The 17,384-nt window shown below is 36.7% G+C and overlaps 10 protein-coding genes across 10 annotated transcripts; 6 read left to right on the top strand and 4 right to left on the bottom strand.

The window, feature by feature from the left end:
- Nucleotides 1–105: 105 nt before the first annotated feature.
- On the top strand, nucleotides 106–1,339 carry GCK72_007454 (uncharacterized protein; the record flags this gene model as incomplete). The annotated part of the gene is made up of 5 exons (XM_053726215.1): nucleotides 106–218; nucleotides 269–650; nucleotides 696–843; nucleotides 891–1,042; nucleotides 1,214–1,339. The coding sequence occupies 5 exons, from the start codon at nucleotides 106–108 to the stop codon at nucleotides 1,337–1,339; spliced, it is 921 nt and encodes a 306-aa protein (XP_053590409.1).
- A 472-nt stretch (nucleotides 1,340–1,811) lies between these two features.
- Nucleotides 1,812–2,915, top strand: GCK72_007453 (uncharacterized protein; the record flags this gene model as incomplete). Its single annotated transcript, XM_053726214.1, has 5 exons — nucleotides 1,812–1,924; nucleotides 1,973–2,351; nucleotides 2,396–2,543; nucleotides 2,593–2,744; nucleotides 2,790–2,915. The coding sequence occupies 5 exons, from the start codon at nucleotides 1,812–1,814 to the stop codon at nucleotides 2,913–2,915; spliced, it is 918 nt and encodes a 305-aa protein (XP_053590408.1).
- A 141-nt stretch (nucleotides 2,916–3,056) lies between these two features.
- Nucleotides 3,057–4,116, bottom strand: GCK72_007452 (uncharacterized protein; the record flags this gene model as incomplete). The annotated part of the gene is made up of 4 exons (XM_053726213.1): nucleotides 3,057–3,182; nucleotides 3,229–3,380; nucleotides 3,424–3,571; nucleotides 3,625–4,116. The coding sequence occupies 4 exons, from the start codon at nucleotides 4,114–4,116 to the stop codon at nucleotides 3,057–3,059; spliced, it is 918 nt and encodes a 305-aa protein (XP_053590407.1).
- Nucleotides 4,117–4,440: 324 nt separating this feature from the next.
- GCK72_007451 (uncharacterized protein) lies at nucleotides 4,441–4,973 on the bottom strand (the record flags this gene model as incomplete). Its single annotated transcript, XM_053726212.1, has 2 exons — nucleotides 4,441–4,566; nucleotides 4,611–4,973. The coding sequence occupies 2 exons, from the start codon at nucleotides 4,971–4,973 to the stop codon at nucleotides 4,441–4,443; spliced, it is 489 nt and encodes a 162-aa protein (XP_053590406.1).
- Nucleotides 4,974–4,989: 16 nt separating this feature from the next.
- GCK72_007450 (uncharacterized protein) lies at nucleotides 4,990–5,265 on the bottom strand (the record flags this gene model as incomplete). The annotated part of the gene is made up of 1 exon (XM_053726211.1): nucleotides 4,990–5,265. The coding sequence occupies one exon, from the start codon at nucleotides 5,263–5,265 to the stop codon at nucleotides 4,990–4,992; it is 276 nt and encodes a 91-aa protein (XP_053590405.1).
- A 662-nt stretch (nucleotides 5,266–5,927) lies between these two features.
- GCK72_007449 (uncharacterized protein) lies at nucleotides 5,928–6,812 on the top strand (the record flags this gene model as incomplete). Its single annotated transcript, XM_053726210.1, has 3 exons — nucleotides 5,928–5,962; nucleotides 6,017–6,286; nucleotides 6,329–6,812. 3 exons carry the CDS (start codon nucleotides 5,928–5,930, stop codon nucleotides 6,810–6,812), a joined length of 789 nt encoding a protein of 262 aa, XP_053590404.1.
- A 145-nt stretch (nucleotides 6,813–6,957) lies between these two features.
- Nucleotides 6,958–8,805, top strand: GCK72_007448 (uncharacterized protein; the record flags this gene model as incomplete). Its single annotated transcript, XM_053726209.1, has 5 exons — nucleotides 6,958–7,452; nucleotides 7,841–7,959; nucleotides 8,009–8,384; nucleotides 8,433–8,580; nucleotides 8,627–8,805. 5 exons carry the CDS (start codon nucleotides 6,958–6,960, stop codon nucleotides 8,803–8,805), a joined length of 1,317 nt encoding a protein of 438 aa, XP_053590403.1.
- A 1,453-nt stretch (nucleotides 8,806–10,258) lies between these two features.
- Nucleotides 10,259–12,278, top strand: GCK72_007447 (uncharacterized protein; the record flags this gene model as incomplete). The annotated part of the gene is made up of 6 exons (XM_053726208.1): nucleotides 10,259–10,454; nucleotides 10,730–10,914; nucleotides 10,988–11,270; nucleotides 11,328–11,518; nucleotides 11,571–11,814; nucleotides 12,247–12,278. The coding sequence occupies 6 exons, from the start codon at nucleotides 10,259–10,261 to the stop codon at nucleotides 12,276–12,278; spliced, it is 1,131 nt and encodes a 376-aa protein (XP_053590402.1).
- Nucleotides 12,279–12,804: 526 nt separating this feature from the next.
- GCK72_007446 (uncharacterized protein) lies at nucleotides 12,805–13,805 on the top strand (the record flags this gene model as incomplete). The annotated part of the gene is made up of 4 exons (XM_053726207.1): nucleotides 12,805–12,852; nucleotides 12,902–13,195; nucleotides 13,245–13,708; nucleotides 13,757–13,805. The coding sequence occupies 4 exons, from the start codon at nucleotides 12,805–12,807 to the stop codon at nucleotides 13,803–13,805; spliced, it is 855 nt and encodes a 284-aa protein (XP_053590401.1).
- A 2,118-nt stretch (nucleotides 13,806–15,923) lies between these two features.
- Nucleotides 15,924–17,128, bottom strand: GCK72_007445 (uncharacterized protein; the record flags this gene model as incomplete). The annotated part of the gene is made up of 3 exons (XM_053726206.1): nucleotides 15,924–16,061; nucleotides 16,107–16,962; nucleotides 17,022–17,128. The coding sequence occupies 3 exons, from the start codon at nucleotides 17,126–17,128 to the stop codon at nucleotides 15,924–15,926; spliced, it is 1,101 nt and encodes a 366-aa protein (XP_053590400.1).
- Nucleotides 17,129–17,384: the final 256 nt, after the last annotated feature.

Raw genomic sequence — 17,384 nt, 5'->3', positions numbered from 1 at the left:
GAAAAAAACTATGCGGAGATGTTGCAAAACAGACTCCGCCCTAATTTGCATGATCTTTCGCGTTTATTTTGCAAATTTTGTAAACATTTACGCAAAATTTCAGATATGTCTGCTTCGAGGAAGGAATTTGTGTTAAAACACGTTTTCAAAGATGTTCGGAATCTCAAAGAAAATGAGTATCAATGCGGTCCTACAGAAGAACATTTCAATGTTCCATGGTAACGTAGAAGCGTTGTTCGATTGCAACGGGAAAATATATTTTATTCAGGAGAATAGGCGTCACTAGAAGAAAGGGATCCCTTGCTTATTATCTGTATTGTCATTATCCTAAAACCACCGAATGGTCGATTACCATTGAGCGGGAAGCGAGACTAATCTCGGTAGGAGGAAAAATAAAGAAAAGAAACAGCGAATCGACGTTTATCAGTAATAGTGAATACAACAGTCGGGGATGGGGTTCATTTATCGAATGGAACAATATGGAAAAGGATTATATGACCGATGGAAATATCACTATTGAAGAATATATTAAAATCAAGAAAATGACTGGAATCGCAAAGAAGAAATTGAGAAATTTCGACTCAAAAATGAATATATTCTCAGATGTCATTTTGACTGTGGAAGATGAGAAATTCTATGTCTCCAAATTGGTAAATGCGACGTTGAGTGTAATTTCAGTCAATAAAAACTTTCAGTTTCTGGCTACACAGTCCGCGTATTTCGAAGATCTCCTATCGAAAAAACATGAGAAATCTGAAAAGCCAAAATACAAACTCGATGGTTGTAAATCAGAGGATTTTCAGTACTTTCTGGAATTGATCTACGGAGAATCACCAATTGATGGTAGGTGACATCAAGGTCAGATTAAGCAGATGACAAATCATTTACAGATGAAACAGTTGATGGAATTATTCATTTGGCTGACAAGTATCAGGTTCCAACTGCGATGAGAAAATGCGAAGAGTTTTTGATTAATAATTCTGAAAAATCATTGAAAGAGAAGTTGCAAATGGCTAAAACATACAAGCTGGAAAACTTGAAGGTACATTTCCGACTATTGTGGGGATATTCACATGCGAAAAAAACACGCTTTTTCCCTCGATTGTCGGAAAAACGGAAAAAACTGTTTTCCTGGCAAATGAATCGAGGTAAAGAAACGTTTTTCCGGAGGTGAATAGCCCCATTGTGATTATATATGAAATTTATTTTTAAGGATAGAGCTCTCTCCGAAATCAAGAATGTCGCAGACATTCGATCTGTTGTCTCATACGATGTCAGTGAAATGGATCCATCTGTCGTCGCGGCTCTTCTCCAGAAAGCGTTGTCATATTTACCATGATGTGCAATTTTTTGAATCGTTGTATTTTTGATAGATTCATTGTTATGAGCACTATTTGATTGAATGCAATGTTTCTCTATATATTAAAACTCTATCGAATAATTAATAAACATCAACCATTCTATGTTTCTGAATGTACTTCTCGACTACAGTATCTGATTCTGCATATTACAAATAATATCTTTACAATTCCAATGTTCTCATCTGGTCTCACTTGTCTTGCTTTGTCCTTCAGATAGGTGCACTAAAGCTTTGGAACTGTTCCGTTTTGGAACTGCTACGCTTTGGAACTGTAATTTTTTCTCATTTTCTATCAAAATAAGGCAAAAATACAAACTCTTTTGATAGAAAGTAAAAAAAATATTTAAAATATGGCTTAAAATCTGAAATTGAATGGAAAAATGCAAGCGCGCTCTAAGGCTAAAGGAGTTCCAAAACGTTACAGTTCCAAAGCGTTAGTGCACCTTCAGATATGTCTGCTCCGAAAAAGAAATTTGTGCTAAAACACGTTTTCCAAGATGTTCGGAATCTTAAAGAAATTGAGTATCAAGACAGTCCAACAGAAGAACATTTCAATGTACCATGGTAACGTAGAAGCGTGTTTTATTGATAAGTGACATTTATATTATTCAGGAAAAAGAGAATCGCTCGAAAAAGGGGATTTCTCGCGTATTATTTGTTTTGCGAACATCCAAAAACTTCTAACTGGGAAATCACTCTGGAAAATTATGCGAGATTGGTATCGGTGTCCGGAAAAGTACATAGAGAAGGTTTGTGTATGAAACTTTACTCATGTGAAAGAAACTGCGGAGATCCTGAATTTATCGAATGGAAAGATATGGAAAAGGATTATATAACCGATGGAAATATCACTATTGAAAGTCATATTAGAATCAGAAAAATGGCTGGAATCGCGAAGAAGAAGAAGTTGAGGAATTTCGACTCGAAAATGAATATATTCTCAGATGCCGTATTGGCTGTGGAAAATGAGAAATTCTATGTCTCCAAATTGGTAAGTGTGGGTATGAGTTCAATTTGAATCAATAAAACTTCCAGTTCCTCGCTACACAGTCCACTTATTTTGAATCGCTTCTCTCGAAAAAGCAAAGGGGGTCTAAAAAACCAGAAATCAAACTCGATGGCTGCAATTCGGAAGATTTTCAGAACTTTCTGGAATTGATGTACGGAGAATCGCCGATTGACGGTTCGATCTTTCATGAATACTTGAATTTTTCAAAATATCATTTTTACAGATGAAACAATCGATGGAATTCTTCAGTTGGCTGACATGTATAATGCTGGAATTGCACTCAAAAAATGCGAAGAATATCTTATTAGGTACTCGGTGAAGACATTGAAAGAGAAGTTACAAATCGCAAAACAGTACGATATGGATAACTTGAAGGTACATTTCCGACTATTGCTATGATATAAAAAGTTGTTTTTTAAGGATGGAGTTCTCTCCAGAATCAAGAATGTCGCAGATATTCGCTCTGTTCTCTCATACGACGTCAGCGAAATGGATCCATCGGTCGTCGCGGCTCTTCTCCAGAAAGCCTTGTCATATTTACCATGATGTGCAATAACGAGTTCAGCGATAGGAATTTTTGAATGTTTTATCTTTTTGTTCTTGTTTCAAAATTATTGTTTTTGTTGATTCGTTGGTGTTTTGAATAAATAAAATCTGTTCCTTTTTATTAGAAAAAAACAACAATTCTTATTTAAAAAGTGCGAGAGTTTTTTGAAGAAGTGCTCCGACCACTGATGGATCCATTTTCGACAGATCATACGTCAAGACCGAACGGATTTCTGCAGCACTTTGGATGTTGGAAAGGCATTTGATCTGAAATAAACTTTATTGGTTATTATCATTAGAGCGCTGTTGCTACCTTCAAGTTCTCCAAATGGTATTGATGAGCCATTTGTAACTTCTCTTTCAGCGGTTTTCCAGAATTATCCATCAGAAATTGTTCACATTTTCTCACAGCCATTTTAGCATCATACATATCCGCCAAACGGACGATTCCTTCGATTGTGCTGTCTGAAATTCTAGTTTTCATCTACAATTTTCAAACGCGCTCTACCATCGATCGGCGATTCTCCATGAAGCAACTCGAGAAAATTCTGAAAATCCTTCGCGTTGATATCATTCAAAGTCACTTCAGATTTCTTCGATTCCTCGAAATTTCTCAAGAAAAACGCTTGGAAATACGTGGATTGGCTGGCGAGATACTGAAATAATACATTTCTATATTGACTTTTTCATATTTTTTCGGTTTTCTTACCAATTTCGATACATAAAACTTCTGATCCTCCACAATCAACACGACATCCGAGAACTCCTTCATCGACTCGTCGAATACTTTCAATTTTCTCTTTTCGATTCCAGAAATTATCATTTGATTCACATGAATCTCCACAACCAAATTGTCATCAATTACGTAGTTCTTAATCATTTCTTCCCATGTAATGAAATCATCGAATCCATTCGATTTCGACTTCTCGTTGAAGCATTGATTCACTTTTTTCGTGCAACTTTTTCCACTGATCGAAATGATTTTGAATTCGTCATCGACTGTTTGAATGGTCCATTTGTCATCATTTGTGGAATGACTACAGATCAAATGAATCGCAACGAATCCGTTCTTCTCAGTGATTCCGATTTTCCAACCGATTCCAGAATGTTCCTCGTTTTGACTGTAATCCCATTCTTCTTTATTAAAATTCGAAATGTTCTTGACTACGTGCTTTATGATAAACGGGTTGCTTGCAGTCATTCTGAAAAAAAGAATTGCAAATTCCGTAGAAACTGGGCGGAGTCTGTTTTGCAACGACGCCGCGCAGTTTTTTTTCTGAAACGTCAGCTAGCTGAAACTGCTTGATTTCAAATGTGAATAATGGGAAAGTGTTTTTTTCGTGAAAAGATTCAAAAATATGGAATATACAGTATGAATTACTGCAAAAAAAAAAACGATTCGATAAATATGGTTCAATAACTATAGTTTATTCGACGGGGTAAAACTTTTAACATACAATTGATAGGTAAAACGTTCGTGTGATTTCAGTGACAGAATGGGAAAAAAGTAGACAAAAAATGAGAATTATTTGGAGAAAGAGAGCGTTTTCATCAACAATTCTTTCCAGACAGAATCGGCGACTTGACTCGAAACTTCGGGAAGAACTGAATGCACTTCATCAACAGTTTTCATGCTCGAAATGCACTTTTCCTGTAAACAATTGGGATTTTAAGATTACTTTTTGTATTTTCTACCTTCAATTTATCGATATTGTACTTGATGGCTAATCCAACTTTTTCTCTGAGTGACTTCTTCGTACTATTCATCAGAAACTCCTCGCATCTTCTGTATGCAGTTTTGGAATCGAAGAAATCAGCCAACTGAAGAAGTCCGTTGACAGTAGAGTCATCGACAAACGATTCTCCATTTATCAATTCGATAAAATTTTGGAAGTCCTCCGCTTGAATCTCCTTGATTTCTACTTCCGATTTATCTGCTTCTCCGAATTTTCCGAAGAAAAGAGAGTTGAAATAGGTGCAGTGAGAAGCCAGAAATAGTTTTGAGACATAGAATTTCTCATCCTCCACAATCAACACAACATCCGAGTACTCTTTCATCGACTCGTCGAAATTTCTAAACTTTTCCTTTTTTGATTTCATTGATCTTCACATTGATTTCGACCTCCAAATGATTATTCACAACATATTTCTTCAAGTCATCCCAATAGATTTCAATCAATATGACTTCCGGTGTCGAATTAGCGGAGAACTTATGAATTTCTGATTCCTTTCCCATTTTACTGAGCATTTCCGAATTGATAGTAGTTTCAATCGACCATGTACTGTCATTTGGCACTTTCTCACACATCAACTTGATATAATTCATTGTTGATGGCCGTTCCCATGACATGCCAAGCGTCCTGAGAAAATTCAATATTTCAAAGACTGTTTTAAAACTCACCAATTGTAACCGAAATGTTCTTTTGTACTTCCATAAACTATTTGTCCACTTTCAATACGTGAAATGTTCTTGAAAACGTGCTTGATCACAAATCGCTTCTCATTGGCTTCGGACATGTTTGATCGATTCGTTTGACGAGATATTGGTAGAATTGAGCGCTTTCAACTGAAAAATTAGAATGAAAAACGGAAAATTTTTTGAAAAAGAATGAGAAAACTGAAAGTGAAGAGATTTTCATTAAAAGTGAGAAAAAATGATACATTTTCATCAGTTTTTGATGTACATTTCGTGTTCAAACTAATCAAAATTTGTTAAATATTCGATTTTTATAGATTTGGTGAGAAAATTCGGCTGAAAATTACTTTTAAAGTTTCGAAAATTAATTATAAACAGGATTGAAATTCAAACCACGCGCCTTTATAAACACAGCGCAGTTGCGTAATTTCGGAGTTTCGTACCAAAGTCTGGCGCACCTTGGCGCGCTATGACTAGTTTCAGCGTCAATGACGTTTTCGCTTGGACTTTTTGCAGTTTTTGTTAATTTTTCTTTTCATTTCTCGTTTTTTTCAGAAAACCTCTATCGCCCGCTCTGAAAATCTGAAAATTGGATCATGAATCAAGGAGTAGTTGATGACTGGGAATTAAGGTATTTCTGATAGAATTTTAAAACATTTTTCGAACCAAATATTTATTTTTTCAGATTATTAATAGCTGAAATTGACAAAAAACCTATCAATAGAGGCTACAACTACGAAAATCTTCTATCGAAGCTTCAAGAAGTTCGGAAAGAAATCAATAAGGACAATTTCATTCTCGACGAGGTTATGTTAGATGAAATCGAGTCTGGGAGAAATGAATTCATAGAATATGCGGAGATTTTGGACTCCAGTGATTATTTGGAGTCGGATTTCAATTTTAGTGATTTGTCGGAAGAGTTGAAGAGAAAATGTTTGAATTATTTGGAGAAAAGGTAATAAAAAAAAATTTTTTTCTTAATTTTCCGTATTTTCAGACCATCGATTAATGAAACTGACAACGAAATCGTTCTGTCTACAATTCAAAAAATCCAAATAGAAATCAATCAGTGCAATTCTGTGATCGACGAGGACATGTTGGATTTGATCGATTCTGGGAGAGATGAAATTGAGAATCAGTCGACAGACTACGAATTCGATTTGAATTTTGAGAGAACTTTGCCGGTGGAGTTGAGAAGCAGATGTATGAATTATTTGGGTTCGTCGGAGGGCCGGTACGTTCTCAGATTTCCAAAAATCGACACTGACATTGATATCGTCCAATCTACAATTCAAAAGATTCAAATGGAAATTAATCAAAACGATTTTGTGATTGAAGAAGATTTGTTGGATTTAATCGATTCTGGGAGAGATGAAATCGAGAATTCTGAAAATGAAGTCAGATTTGACACAAATTGGAGTGATTTGTCGCCGACGTTGAAGATGAAATGTATGGAGTATTTGGATTTTGAAGACAGGTAATTCTTATAAAAGTCTTTGTATTAGCTTTTGTTACAACTACGCTCCACCGAAATGCCCTTGAAAATTGTCTCTTTTTCTCTGCGTTTCTCGATTTCGCACACAATTTTCTTCGGTTTCGGTAGAGCAAGGTTGTAAAAAACTTATCATGCTAATAGTAAACCTAATTGAATGTAATAATTTCGGACTCTGTCTCCGTGCCACATCTCGCACCGAAATGACATTAATCGATTCATATCGCTTTAAATTCGATGTAGTTCAATTATTCCCAGAAGAGGACGTTTTCATGAGTGTTATGAGAAATTTTAAGTATTCGGAACTAAAAATTCCAAAAATCAATACATTTGGAAGTGATCGAAATCTGATTTACCTGGAGAAATTCACTCATTCACTTGCATATATTCTGAATTATTGTAATATTACGAAACTGGAAGTGTTCGAGATATCAGGAATGCATACTCATGTTCTGAAGAGACTTCATCAATTAGTGGCACCTCAATCGATTCATGTCAAGTATTTCTATTCGGATCTGCTTCACAGCACTTCCTCTTTCTTCCTCCACTGCTGCTGGAATCGAATGGAAAGCATCATTTTTGAGAATTTCCGCAATTTTCATGTCAAGGATCTTAAGAAAATTCCATCGGTAAGCTTGAAAAAATTAATCCAATAATTTTATATTTGTAGGTAAAAACGGCGAAGAGAGTGCATTTCGTCGACTCGGATGGTTCGATGAAGCAGTGGAGGGAAGCGATGGAGAGAAGTCGTGCGGGGGAAGCAGCGAGAAGATCCTAGAATAATGAAACGTTTTATCTCATTAATGTTGTATAAATTTGTATGTAATTAACTCATTTTGTCTGAAATTTTTTTTTATCTGCCTGTTTTAATTTCACTTTTAATTCGTTTTTTTTTCATTTAAAAAATCGGTAAGCGTTCGATTGAATTTTGCTGGAAGAAAAGATTTCGGCTCTTTGAAATATCTTTTACACTTATAGTTTTCAAATTATATTTAATCTGGTTTGCAAGTTTTTCAGCCACAAAATATGGAAACTAATGAGAAGAAATTCGTGATGAGATATGTCGTTGAAGATTTTGACGCATTAGAAGACGATAAATCTTATGGTGTGACAGAAGAACACTACGGAATTCCATGGTAATTAATTCTGAAACAACACATGAGAAGTAATACATATAATTCACAGGAAAATGCATATTCAAAAAAGCAGTAATCAATTTTCCTTCAATTTTGAATGTCTGAGAGAACAAAACAGCGAGTGGTCGTTCGACACTGAATTCACTTTCAAGTTACAAACGGCGAAAGATTCCCTCCAATCGACTCACTTCTGGTCTTATAACAGAAATCAAAAACAGTGGGGTTGGGTAAACCTTATGGGTTTGAACAAACTGTTGGAGAAATTTATAACAGACGAGAAACCAATCACGTTCGAAATGAACGTGCGAATTCTGAAAATGGTTGGATGCGGGAAGGAGAAGTTGAAACGATTCGATGAATCAATGAAAGAATTATCGGATGTTGTGTTGGTTGTGAAGGATATTAAGTTTTATACATTGAGAATGGTGAGAAATGTGAATAATGTGATTGGGGACAACAAACTTTCATTTCAGTTCCTCTCCATCCAATCCTCGTATTTCAAATCACTTTTTCTCGGAAATTTTGAAGAATCTCAGAAGTCAGAAGTGACACTCACTGGAATCGATCCAGAAGATTTTCAGAATTTTCTTGAACTTATTCATGGTGAACCTTCTGTTAATGGTAGGGTGTTCGAACCTTTGTCATTTCAATGAACTAGTGTTTTCAGATGCCACTGTCGATGGAATTCTTCACCTGGCGGATATGTACGACGCACCAACTGCTATCAAAAGATGCGAAGAGTTTCTGCTGGAAAAATCGAAGAAAACATTGAAAAATAAACTGCAAATTTCGACTCGATACAATTTGAAGATTTTGAAGGTACCTCGATTGAAAGTTTTATTCTGATAATCAGTTGGATTTTTCCAGGAAAAATGTCTCTCGGAGATCAAAACTCTCGACGGGGTATATTTACTTTTCGTCCCCCCCTATATTGAAGAATGACCCCCCAAAAAGGACCTGGGAAAAGCCCCCCAACTGATTGATTATTGACCCCCCACTCTTTGAACTTTAGCCCCCCCCCTTTCTCTTTTTCGCTTAAACGCCTGAACCATTGAGTCCAACATAATTCAACTATACCCGAATCTTCAGGCTTAGGAAAAAAGACCCGGAAGGACATTTTCGGCATAATTTATATTTATGATGTTCAAGCTTATAGTCTGAAAACGTGCTTCCATTTGTTTCATTCGTAGTGTGGGGTTCAATAGTGGGGGCCTGATGTTCTATGATGGGGGTCTATTGTTAAACAATGGGGGGTTTTTAAGTCATTAATGGGGGACTGATATTCAATGATGGGGGTCTAATAATCCATAGGTGGGGGACCGATGTTCAATGGTGGGGGGCTATCAATAAATGATTACAGCTAAAGATAAACAGTAAGAATTAGAACTCCACTCTCGGTGGGGGGCTCTAGGGGGGTGGGGGCGATAAGTCATGAATACCAGGTTCTTGAACAATCGTCCCCCACTTTTTACTGGTGGGGGGTCATTGTTTCACACCAAAATAGAAGTAGAGCCCCCCGCCGTGAGGGAAAAGCCCCCACCTGTTTTGTACTGGGTGGGGGGCTCTTCCTAGGTAAATTTCAACGTGGGGGACTCTACTGATGTGGGGGGCGATAAGTAAAGAATCCCCTCTCGACGATATTCGCTCAGTGATGCCAGATGATATCGAGGAAATGGACCCTGCAGTCTCGAGAGCTCTTCTTCAGAAATCACTGGGTTTCCAATAATTCTAATTTTCCTTGTTTTCCATGTTTTCCACTTTTATTTCTTGTTCGTTTCTAGATTTCTGCCTGATACTGTCCTAGAGCTTTACTGGTTTCTTACATATTCTCATTCTTTTGCAATTTTTGATAATTCAATACTGAAAACCACAATGAAATATAGTTTGTTTTCATATGAAGGTTCCTTACGTCGTCGGGTTACTGTAGGGGATCCAGATTGCTCAGAAAGTCTTCTGTGTGAGAGTAGAGCATTAGATAATCCGTGGTAAAGAAGAAAGTAATCAGACGTGCCCTGATTTTCTGACATTTCCCCTTTCATCCGTCTCATTCCCCGTGATCAAATCAGTTCCAGTTTTTTAGAAATGAATTTTCGAACTAGTCGTCTAAAAATTGTTCTATTTGTCTTACTCCAACTAATCGTCTGCTCCCGAAATCACAAATTGAGTGAAATTTTGAAAAAGATAGGAAAACGATATAATGGGAATCCGGCTTTGGAAGAGATGTTGGGTGAGTATTCAACTACAGTATCCTGGGTTACTGTACCGTTTTCAATGAAACATTTCAGTTGATTTGAAACAAATGAAAGCGTTCAAAAATAGACCAGACGAAGAGATAAATGATCTGAAGGATAATGTTGCCGAATCATTTGCACTTCATGTTCTGGGACAGAGTTCAGTGAAATTCAGATGGATTCGAAGTGCATTTGCATTGGCGTCGTTGATGGATGAGGATATGACTGCGGAATTATGTGGAACTGATATCATTCTGAACAAATGTTAGTTTTTTTATTGGAATTGTATCATCAGCACACGTTGAGTCCAGGACAACCTATGAAAACGCGCTCTATTGACAACAGTGGTACATTTTTTGCGTCACGGCGAACTTTAACTTAGTGCAAACCGTGGTAAGTTCGAAAGTTCACAGTGACACAAAAACGTACCATTCGTGCCAATAGAGCGCGTCTGCATTGGTTGTCCTGGACTCAACGTGTTAACAAGACTTCTCGCGCTCGTATTGCCATCAGAAATTTCATTTCTGTAACCATTTCAGACCAATTTCTTCATTACCTAAGACGTGCTCGTATCTCCATAGAGCGTATCACAGACGACACAAAGTATTCTTATGAAGTTTTACCCACAGAGAAAGATGTTCTAAATACAATTATTACTGTGGATTTGACCTCGAAATGGGGATTTCCTGCACCTGTCATTTGGAATATAACTGCGAAATATTCGGTGAGAATCTGAAGAGAATTCTGATAATAAATCAATACAGACAAAAGAATCCCAAAATCTGTACAAAATCAAGAAAATAGTGGTGAGCGGTGGTTGTATGGATCATGGCAGAGTGAATCATAAGTACACACAATCAGAAGTGCGAAGAGAAACATTAGAGAATTTCCAACGGAATAATGGACACGTGGCTTTCCGGAACCTGACGGACCTTTTGTTGCAAGATCCGTCAAGAGTTCGAGAAGAAGCGACTGATAAGATACCGAGTTTATGGCTAGAAGAACTCGATGATAACCCGGGATTCTTGAATATTACAGTTTGTGAATACAATAATGTGGATCCGAGTATAAGGACTAAAAGTAAACTAAAAAAGATTTGGACCTTCTTTTCCGTGCAAAAAGCAATTTAATTTTCAGATCAATTTCTGTCGTGGTACAAACGATTCGGTCAAATGTGGCATCCGAAAGAAAATGACACAGATTATATGAGAATTCAGCCGTTGAATGTTCAGAAAGCGAAATCAACTTTCAGAATAACAATGAGACTTCAACCCGGGAAGAGAGACAATGCGACTTTCGATTTCGATTTCAAAGTGACTATAGATGTCGTGAGCTCTCTTCTTTCAGTCTATCTTTCCACTACAAAGTATCCAATTTCAGAACCAACACGGAGACCTCAAAGTGTATATAACTCGTCTGGAAGTGCTCTGTAATCCAATGATTGATTATATGGATGAATCACTGAAAGCTATTCGGGAAGTTGTCACAGAGAACTTTCTCAAGTCAATTCGCACTATATCTCCTCCCATTCCACGGTATTCATCAGTTGAATTCATCAGCAAGTTCTCTAATAACAAATCGATTGAAGTGAGTATTTGTGATGTTGGAGAGCAGACTGATCTCAGTAAGTGTATTTCTGGAGTAAGGCAACAATATTAGCATGGTACGCTTCTTACAACCGCACTCTACCGAAACCGAAGAGAATTGTGTGCGAAATTGAGAGTCGCAGAGAAAGAGAGACAATTTTTAAGGGCTTTTCGGTGGAGCGCAGTTGTAGGAACTGTGCCGAGCTAATAATTTTGTGCTTTTCAGCACAAATATAAATTCTCCTGTTGCATCGTGGCAACGTGAAATCGGTTGAGTTGAAACTGTACAGAATCGACTACGATGACATTCCACTGCCTGCACTTGAACAATCCTATTTTCGATTGTACACAATTTCAAGTTCCACTAAAAATGAAACTCATTATTTTGTCTATGAACATGAATGGGTGTTTCATCTTCAATGGATATGGAAGACACTACAGTATCCCTCATAGATCTCGCTTATTTTCAGGACACAATGGATCAGTTCTATTACATTCATAAAGTGGAATTGGAGTGCCCACATGTACTTTACGAGCAGAAGGATCATGTTTATTTGGCATTTTACCAAAGAATAGGGGGATGAATGTGTAATAAAAATAACTTTTTTTTATGTTTTGTATGTTTCTTATATTTTGTTATATTTCTAGGTCATTGCCAGAAGCATATCCACCGTTGAAATTCCTAGGTCCTCAACTTTGGCTTAAATTTTCTCAAAATCTCACTATTATTTCCTGAAATCTTTCTATAATTTTCCTTAAAAACGTAGTGGAAAGTTTTTAACATCAATTTTCATTCTATGAATTCAACTGCTTAACAGTTCGTTTTGCAATTAACTTCACTCGGCCTAAGATTCAATACTGTGACAAAAAATCCGTGTTTCAAACGCGCTCCTTCTGCATGCACGAGAGAGTGGGAGACGCAGAGCACCGGTTTTTTAAAATCAAATCGGACAGCAATTGCATTTGTTCACACCTTTTTGACACGTTTTACAATCAGAAAATCTCGTTTAATTTCAGGAAAAATAACAATGAACAACGACGAAGATATCTCTCAACAACCTGGTGTCGAAACAGATGTAAGTGGCGATAATTTTGTAATAAATGGGAAATAAATAACATTTTCAGGTGTCTGCCGATGAAACCAAGAAAAATGCATTAGCTGAGGCTTCAATGAAAGCAAGACAATTGAAAAGCGATAGAAAGAGAGCTCGAGCTGAAATAGCACGGTTTCTACGGCAGAAGAAAAGAGAGAAAGCTGATAAAAAAGTAGTAGAAGAAGAAGTGGGAAGTGATGAAAAAGAAGAGGAAGAAGAAGTGAAAAGACAAACCCGATCAAGATTCAAAATTGAAGACGCCAAGCAAAAATCAAAATTCAATGAACCGAAAGCAGCTGAAAATGTAGAAAAACCAGAGAAAATGGTATTACTACGTCATTGAATTGAAAATTTTCTAATTGGGACATTTTCAGAAATCGCTTGCAAAACGAATGCACGAAGCGTTGGCGAAGAAACGCGCTAAAAAAGCAAAGCGTGTTGAAAATCTCCGCTTGGTGAGAGAGAAGTTTCTGAATCGAAACAGAAAACCGCCATTCAATTTTCCGTTCAAAAAAAGAGAATTTCCATTGATTAGACCGGAAAAAGATGAAGAATGGACGTTGGAGAGTGAGCGAATGGGGATCAAAAAGAAACAGAAGCCGAAAAACGCGAAAATCAATCAGATTGATGATTACAATATGGAAGAAATGGTTGAAGAAGTTGAGGCGGAAGAGCCAGATGCAATTACACAAATAAAGACGGATCCAGAGCAACAGAAGCCCGTCGAAGCTCTGGATGTGAAATTGGAGCCGATTGAGATGGATTATAGCGAAGTTGGAGAATCGAGTTCTTCAAATCAAATGATTTCTGTAAAAATTGAAAACTTTGAGCCAGTTAGGTATTGAGAATGTTCTATAATTCTTCATCTTTCTGATGCTTATTTCAGATCTGATATCACTATCAAGCAGGAGGAAGCCAGCTCATCGGACTTCTAACTCTCAATTAAAAAAATAATTTTCCCCCCAATTTTCTTAATTTGTTATAATATTTCTTTGCATGAAAATGTCCTGTAAAATTGTTAATTTTTGAAAAGTTGAGTCTTTCTGCATGCACGAGAGAGTGAGACACGCAGAGCACCAGTCTGCGCAGCAGTTGCGAAAACAAGACAGTTTACAATATAAAATTCAACAAAAACAACGAAAACAACAGAAAATGAATACAAAAAGTTGTATTACCAATCAGAATCGAAAGACTGATCGTAATAGCTAGAATGAAAGCTAGACATCTCGAATTCTTCCTTCCAAATCCAATCATGATCTGTTTCATATTCCGATTCAGTCATTGTCGAGGGAATGACTCGAATACGGAGATATTCGGTTTCCAAGAATCCGTCTTCTGAACCGGAACTGTGTTCCAGAAGAACGTGCTTCTTCTGGTTCTCCGTTCTGAGACGAATGAAGTGATCACTTTGTGACCTGTAAAACAGCAGTTGAGATGGAAATGCTGATCACACTCTTAATAATCTTACACAATGTCGAACTCAGTTGCTTCACTCGCAAAATTCTCTAAAAAGTGATCGAATGGATTCCAGTCGCTAGCACTCACTTGAAATGCTGTTCCAATTGCACGACCCAGATAGACAAAATCCTGAAGATTATTTAAACGAATTCTTCAAGGTATTCAGTGAGAAACATACTTGGACTACTTTCCGAACGCAGTCCGTATTGACTTTATCAAGATTCCTGATCTGCCAGAGTTTTGCAGTTTCAATCTAAACCATGAACATTTGAAATCTTGTGAAAACACTATTTAACTTACGCTTGAAACAGCGCGAAGTTGATCGATCGGAACAGTATTAAAACCAATAGCGTCCAATGTGATTTTCCTCGGTTTACAATTCAAATTTCCAAGGCAAAAGATGACATCATTTAGAGCATTTTGTTGTGATTCATCAATATGTGTCGGGTGTCCCCAGATTGCATCCAAAGCCATATCCCCCTCCTCCTCCTCGTCCTCCTCCAAATCAGTCTTGAGTCCCTCATCTATATCAATCCATAACTCTTCAATTTTCCCGATTTTGAACAGAAATTCAATAAAAAGATTTGAAAACGTCCACTTCGTCACACCATTATTCATATTAATAAAGGTAACACTGGAACCTTCAGTCGTAATTTTGATTTGAATTTTATCAAAATTGAGTTTTTGCAAGTCTACAAGTGCTCTGTCAGAAGAAGACGTGTTCCATAACTGGAATCTGAAAAAATAAACTATTTATCTAAAAAACTATTTATTTAAAAATTAACCTATCAAAAACATCCAACTGATCTACACACATAAGCTTCATTTCCGTCGGCAAATCATTCCAGTTATAGGGTCCTTTCATGAAATCGATCAGACGATGACCGATTTGAGCGATCGATTTATTCAATTCCACGCGCATCGATCGGAATTCATCGACTAGTTTCGCTGAACTTTCATTTCTACTTCTAGTCGATTCAGCGATTTCTCGACGAAGAAGACGGATCTCTTGAAGGAGTTCTTCATTGAAGTTCACTTGTTTTTCCATTTGTTTAATGACTGAAATTTTTAAATAATTGTTTTTTGTTATATTTAAAAAACAATGAAATAGAGCAGAAACGACATTTGAGTTAAAGGAGGACTGAAGTCATATTTTTTATTTCAGATTATGATACTTCAGAAAATTCTGAGCAACTTTCATCATTGGAGCATATGCTAAAAATTGCTCTAAACGCCCTAAATTCACGTTTTCCCGGCTGAAATTGAGCTTTCGTGGAAGAGTTTTCCGACGCGAGTTTCTTCGTCCGTGTAGTCCTCTCGGACAAGTTTTCTTTCTCAATTACTCGTTTTTTTGCTTTTTCAAAGGGGTTTCGTTGTTTTTTCTCGAATTTCTTCGTTTTTTTCAACAAAATATCACTTAAAAATGCATTATTGACAATATTTATACGTATTTTACACGATTATTTAACTTTTCTTACAGAAATCGTAACAGGTGGTCAATTTACAATGACGTGGAGGGCATTTCACCCAATGTTCTCATTTTGTTAAAATGTTTTTATTTCTTTTCATGAAAATGTACGGTGAAATTATTATAATTATCGAAAAGATGAAAACGCTGTTGACAAAACTTTTTCCATGAGTGCCGCTAAAATCGAGTGATCCATATCGATAATATCACTAGGGAGAACGCTACGAACATCGGCGAAGGACTTGATTTTGTTGAGGCAATCGGTCTGAAAATGTTGAAATTCAGAAATTTTCAGTAAAAAGCAGCTCACTTTCAAATTCTCCAAATTGTATCGAATCGCCATTTGCAGTTTCTTCTTCAGCGTCTTTGTTGATTTTTTCAAAATGAAGCTTTCACATTTTTTGATGACAATTTCTGTTTGATACATATCGGCCAGAAGGACAATTCCCTCAACACAGCTATCATTAATAGGTGAATCTCCATAGAGAACTTCGAGAAACTTCTGGAAATCGTCAGCATCAATGTCATCAAGAGGCACTTCTGGATAGTTGGATTCTCGAAAATTTCCAAGAAATAACGATTTGAAGTATGGAGAGTGGGTGGCAAGGAACTGAAAAAAATCAATAAGTATTAGCTTGGCACAGTTCTTGCAACTGCGCTCCACCGATATTCCCTTGAGAAATTTATCTTTTTCCTTGAGTCTCTCAATTTCGCACACAATTTTCTTCGGTTTCGGTAGAGCGCGGTTGTAAGAAGTGTGTCGTGCTAATACCAATTTGGAAACGTAGAATTTTCGATCGTTTACATCCAACACAACATCGGAAACTTCTTCCATTGTCTTATCAAAACATCTCAAATTCGGTGTATATAATCCAGAAGTTCCTGTGATTCTGACACGTCCTTCTACAGTAATACTTCCATTTTTCACAAAATCTCTCTCCATTTCTTTCCAATTAATGAAAGCCGACCATCCGAATTGTGAGTAACCCTCCGCATATTTCTTATTTCCAAAACACATTTCTCCTCGACTACTCCGAGATTTTCCACTCGGCGACCATAATTCCAACTCGATTTCTGTATCGATTGACCACGTGTCACCTGCTATTTCTTTAGTGCAGCACAGATAAAATGCCAGATTGTTCTTCTCGCGGGAAACGTTCATTCTCCTGAAAAATGAGATTATTTTGAGAAAATTTCAACAAAGAGAGTGGTTTTTAGAACTCACCACGGAATATTGAAATGTTCTTCTACTTCACTGTGTTCCCGAATCGACTCGACCGCTCTATTGATATTTTTGAAAGTGTGCTTTAAAACGAATTCTTTAGTGGACATTTTTGACGAGGAGATCTGAAATTAATAAGAATCTTTTAACTATAAGCTTCTCAAAAAATTGTTGAAAAGTGTATAAAACTTTCGGAAAATAAAAGAAAAATGTCTGAAAAAAAATAAAATGAACAAATACGTACCGTACCTTAAAGGCGCATGTCAGTGTTTGTTGTTTAGGTATCGCAACGATTTTCAAATCATTGTTAAGTGTACTGTTTTATAAATTGAAATTATTTTTCTCTGTAAATTTCCAGCTAAATAA

Source organism: Caenorhabditis remanei, chromosome II (assembly GCF_010183535.1).
Source record: "Caenorhabditis remanei strain PX506 chromosome II, whole genome shotgun sequence".
Classification (NCBI taxonomy): domain Eukaryota; kingdom Metazoa; phylum Nematoda; class Chromadorea; order Rhabditida; family Rhabditidae; genus Caenorhabditis; species Caenorhabditis remanei.
Note: the sequence above shows the minus strand (reverse complement) of the source record. Positions and strands in the feature narration are given on the sequence as shown.